Source organism: Malurus melanocephalus, unplaced genomic scaffold, assembly GCF_030028575.1.
Source record: "Malurus melanocephalus ecotype Western Australia unplaced genomic scaffold, MMel_1.1 scaffold_876, whole genome shotgun sequence".
Taxonomy (NCBI): Eukaryota; Metazoa; Chordata; class Aves; order Passeriformes; family Maluridae; genus Malurus; species Malurus melanocephalus.
Window position 1 is genome coordinate 158,139 of NW_026624108.1, and position 4,020 is coordinate 162,158.

Below are 4,020 nucleotides of genomic sequence, written 5' to 3' on the forward strand. Positions count from 1 at the left end.
AGGGCGTGTAGGGGGACCGTGGGCTAAAGGGGGTTTTGGGGGATGGAGGAGGGGTCAGGGGGACCAGGACTGGGGTCACGGTGGCTCTGGTGTCACACAGAGGGACAGCGCTGCCTCGATGCCACCCACATGGCCCTCGGGAGGGACAAACAGCATGTCCCCGTGTCCCCGAGCAGAGTCAGAGCCCACCGTGCCACCCTCTGTCACCTTCGTGCCTCCCACCCCCACCCTCGCCCCTCAGACCCCCCCGACACCCCAAATTTACAGCTGGGACTCCCCGGAATTTAGGGGACATCAGAGGCACCGCTGGGCCCCCTCACCCCGGCCCTGCCCACTCCCCTCATTCATGGCAGCACCCCAAAGAGGGACTGGGACGAGGAGGAGGAGGAGGAGGGGGAGGAAGAGGGGGAGGGGGGCTTCGTTAACCTCCAGCCCTAATGGGGAACACATGGCGAGACCCCGGCGGGGGAAGGGGGGCTGTCCCCGTCCCAGCCGGGATTGAGGGGTGCTCCGTGCCCTGGGGCAGCGAGAGAGGGCTCGGGGGTGCTGGGGGAGCCCCGGGAGCGGGGCCTCTCCTCGCCCCGCCTGTTTATTCACCTTCCCCATCGCAGCGGGGCCGGCACGAACGAGCGGTGGCCGGGCCGGCGGGGCCGCGCTCCCCTTCCCCCTCCTGGAGCCCCGCCAGCCCCGGGTCCGGCACCGCTGACGGATGGCCGAGAAAATGGGATGGATTGGGGGYTGCCGCCGTAAATCAGAGCTGAGCCGGGACCCCCGGGGGCACCGGGACCCTCGGGGTGGGCATCGCTCCCACCGCACCTGCCCGCACCGCTCACCTTTCCGCGGAAAAAAAAAGAGCCTTTCCCGGGCAAAACCCTCCAAGTTGGCAAATATTCGCTGCCYTCCCTCCTCCCCTCTCCAGAAACGCTCGATGCCGCTCGCATTTATCACTACTGACCTACATTTTTCATCCGGAGCCTCTCGGGAAGCCTCAGGCTCCCTCYTGGTTTTCTGGGGTGTCCCCACGGTCCCCGCCCTGGGCAGGGGACCCCTCACTCGATGTCCCCACACCCTGCAGAGCCCATCCCTCGTGCTCAAGCACCCTCTCGACATTTTTTTCCCCTCCTCTCGAGCTCCTCGAACTCCGTCACGGGGCTCTTTGTGCTTCCCAAAGCAAACAGAGGCGGGAAGGTGCGGCCACCCTGAGGATGCTCCAGGGGGAAAGGACGGGGGGGCGGCGGGGAAGGGGTTAAGTGGGTTATAAATTACCCATGGATGTGGAAATGTGACTGAGAGGAATAGAAAGCAAACTCTGCCTGCTGGATTCTTCGCATTTCTTGCCTCTTTATTTTTCCCCCAGGTCACTTTAAAAGGATGCAGGCAGTCGAGGCAGCTCCGCTGCGCGTCTCCTCCCGCTTTTCCCGGGCTTTGGGTTTTTGTTTTTTTTCTTGTTTGTTTTTTACACCCTGGCCCTTGAGCCAGATGCTGTCTGCGTCCAAGGATTTTATGGAGTGAGCTCTGGCTGGGAAATCAAGTAATTAGATTAATTCAGGGCCCTGGTGACACATGACGGAGGGTGGCGGGGAGGTGACGGCGGGTGGGAAGCTGAGCCGAGGATGCGCGGAGCGGTTTGGGGATGTCACCAGGGTCACCCGGGTTCTGTGAGGGGCGTCCCGTCCGTCCCGGGCAGAGCGGGGCAGAGAGGCCCCGGGAACGGAGCCAAACCGGGGGGAGCGGGACCGCGCCGGGCCCGGGGGACCCCGCGGGGGTCAGAGGGGGGTCCGGGCTGGATTCGGCCCCTGGCCCGTGCCTGCGAGCGCGGCGGCTCGTGGGATGGAGAGAGCGGCTTTAAAGGTCACTGTCAAAGGGCAGCGCTGACCACAGCTGACTCAGAGCGGGGGACAGCGGCTCGGTCACCTCCGGCCGCTCCCGGCCGGGTCCYGGCGCTGCCCGGGGCTGGGGACCGCTCTGTGGCCCCGGCCCGTGCCCATCCCGCTGGTGCTGCAGTGAGCTGAGGGGTCAAATGTCGCTGTGCCACCCGGGGTGACACCAGAGGGGACAACAGTCCCGATGTCGCCGTCCCCCACCTCCCCCTGCACCCCAGCACAGCCTCAAAGCCCCTCTGGTGACGCCTCTGCCAGAGCCACCCGAGTCCCCTCTCGGCGGGATCCCACCCACCCCGGGCTCCCAAACGCCACATTCCGGGCTCGAGCGGAGAGTTTGGCCCGGGATGGAGGGGGGAAGGGTCTGGGCAGTGCAGGTGGGCAGTCGGGGTGGCCGCCGGTCCCGGCTCCAGCCCCGCACGGGAATTTGTGGTTCCCCAGCACCCAGCGCTGGCCCCGGGCCCGGGGGGCGCGGGCGGTGGGTCGGGATCGCGGGCGGCCCCGGGGCAGCCGTGATTCACTCGGCCAGACTGCGGCCGCTGGGGCTGAAGTTTCTCAGGCTGGGTGGCTCCCGGAGCCTGACATTTTTGGGAAATTTCAACAAAAACAGTTCAGAAGCTTCCAAAAAACAGGACGATGGGAAAAAAGGCATTGTTCGGGCTCCCTCCCCCTCTCGCTTTTATTGTGTTTTCCAATCCCTGCGATCCCGCCTGGTGCCCGACACCTCGGAGCCCCACGGAGTCACCCCCATCCCGAGTCCGTGGGGCACCCCGGGCCACCCACGCGTCCCCTGTCACCCTCCAGCCCCGCGGCAGGGGATGGTGGCCCCTCTCCTCGCCACACATGGGGACAGTGGCCCTGCTGTCCCAGGGGTCTGTCACCTCTCCGGGGCTCTGCAGAGCTCCCGGTGCCACCGAGAGCCGGGAGGGGACAAGGAGGGGGACACCGGGGGGTGTCCTCATGGGTGGCTTTGCCCCGGTGCTGGCGGCACAACCGGACACGCCACCWCCCCTGGGGACAAGCGCAGCCCCGGACTGGGGGGACTTGGAGCCACTTGGGGTGGTTTTCCCACTTTTGGGGGGTTTTAGAGAGGAAAGCACAGATTTGATGGATTCGGTAGAAAACATCGGGATTTATGGGATGATATTCCTGTTTTCGACCCAAAAAATCAGCGAGAGCAGGGGTTTGGGTCTGACAGCGCTCGGAGCKCGGGGAAGCCGCGGCGGGGGGGGCTCGTTCAGCGGCGACAGCGGCCCCGGGGGCGCGGGAGGGTCCGCGGCGGCCGCGCGTGACTCAGCCGTGGGCCGGCGGCCCCGGGGCGGCTCTTACTCACCTACCGGGGGATCGGGGGGAGCGCGGCACCGGCCCCGGGAGGGCTGGGGGGGTCCGGCATCCCGCGGCGGCGAAGGGCAGCGGGCGGCGGGCGGGGGCCGGTCCCGGGGCCGGTCCCACCATCGGTCCGGGGGCCGGTACCGGAGCGAGACGGGGGGGGCGGCGGGGCCGGTGGCTTTCTGCCCCCCCGGGGGCGGTCCCGGGGCGGGGCCAGGGCGGCAGTTGGGGCTTTGGTAACCGGGGGTTGCTCAGACTTGCTCGGGACTTCCCCGGACGTGCCGGTGCGCTCCGCCGCCCCGGGCACCGACGGGCACCGGAGCGGCCATGCCGCCGCCGCCGCTGCTGCCGATGCTGCCGCCGCTGCTGCTGCTGCTGTGCCCGCGCCTGCCCCGCGCCGAGCCGCTCTCCTGTGAGTACCGGCAGCACCGGGCGGCTCCCGCAAGGTGGGCGCGGGGCGGGCGGGGGTCCCGTCGGGGCCACGCGGGCGCTGCGGGAGCCCCCCGGGGCTCTCCMGTCCGGCCCCTGCCTGCGGAGCCCCCCGGGCTTCCCCCGCTCTTTTTTCCGCGCGTTCCGTTCCCCCGGCGGTGCCGGGATGCGGAGTCCCCCGGGGCTCTCCCGTTCCTCCCGGTGAGCGCGTCCCCCCCGGGCCGGGATGCGGAGCGGTCCCGGGAGCGGCGGGGGCACCTCGGGGCTGCGCTTCGGCCGCTGCGGAGGGGAGCGCGGACCCCCCCGCGGAGAGCAGCCGGGAGCCCCCATCGCCTCCCGAAAGCGGCCGCGACCCCCCCGCCTCGGCCCCGCAGCCCGGCCG

The 4,020-nt window shown here is 69.2% G+C and overlaps 1 protein-coding gene across 3 annotated transcripts in view; it reads left to right on the forward strand.

Moving 5' to 3' along the window:
* The first annotated feature begins 3,453 nt into the window (after nucleotides 1–3,453).
* The window catches only part of CRLF1 (cytokine receptor like factor 1), an 8,748-nt gene continuing 8,181 nt past the window's right edge, over nucleotides 3,454–4,020 (forward strand). For 2 of the 3 annotated variants that reach the window (XM_057385823.1, XM_057385824.1), the window contains exon 1: nucleotides 3,455–3,621. In XM_057385823.1, coding sequence (XP_057241806.1) covers nucleotides 3,537–3,621 — 85 coding nt within the window. In that variant the 5' untranslated portion in view covers nucleotides 3,455–3,536. Of the gene's footprint in view, nucleotides 3,622–4,020 lie in introns of all 3 variants that reach the window. The other variant, XM_057385825.1, reaches the window with a different exon arrangement.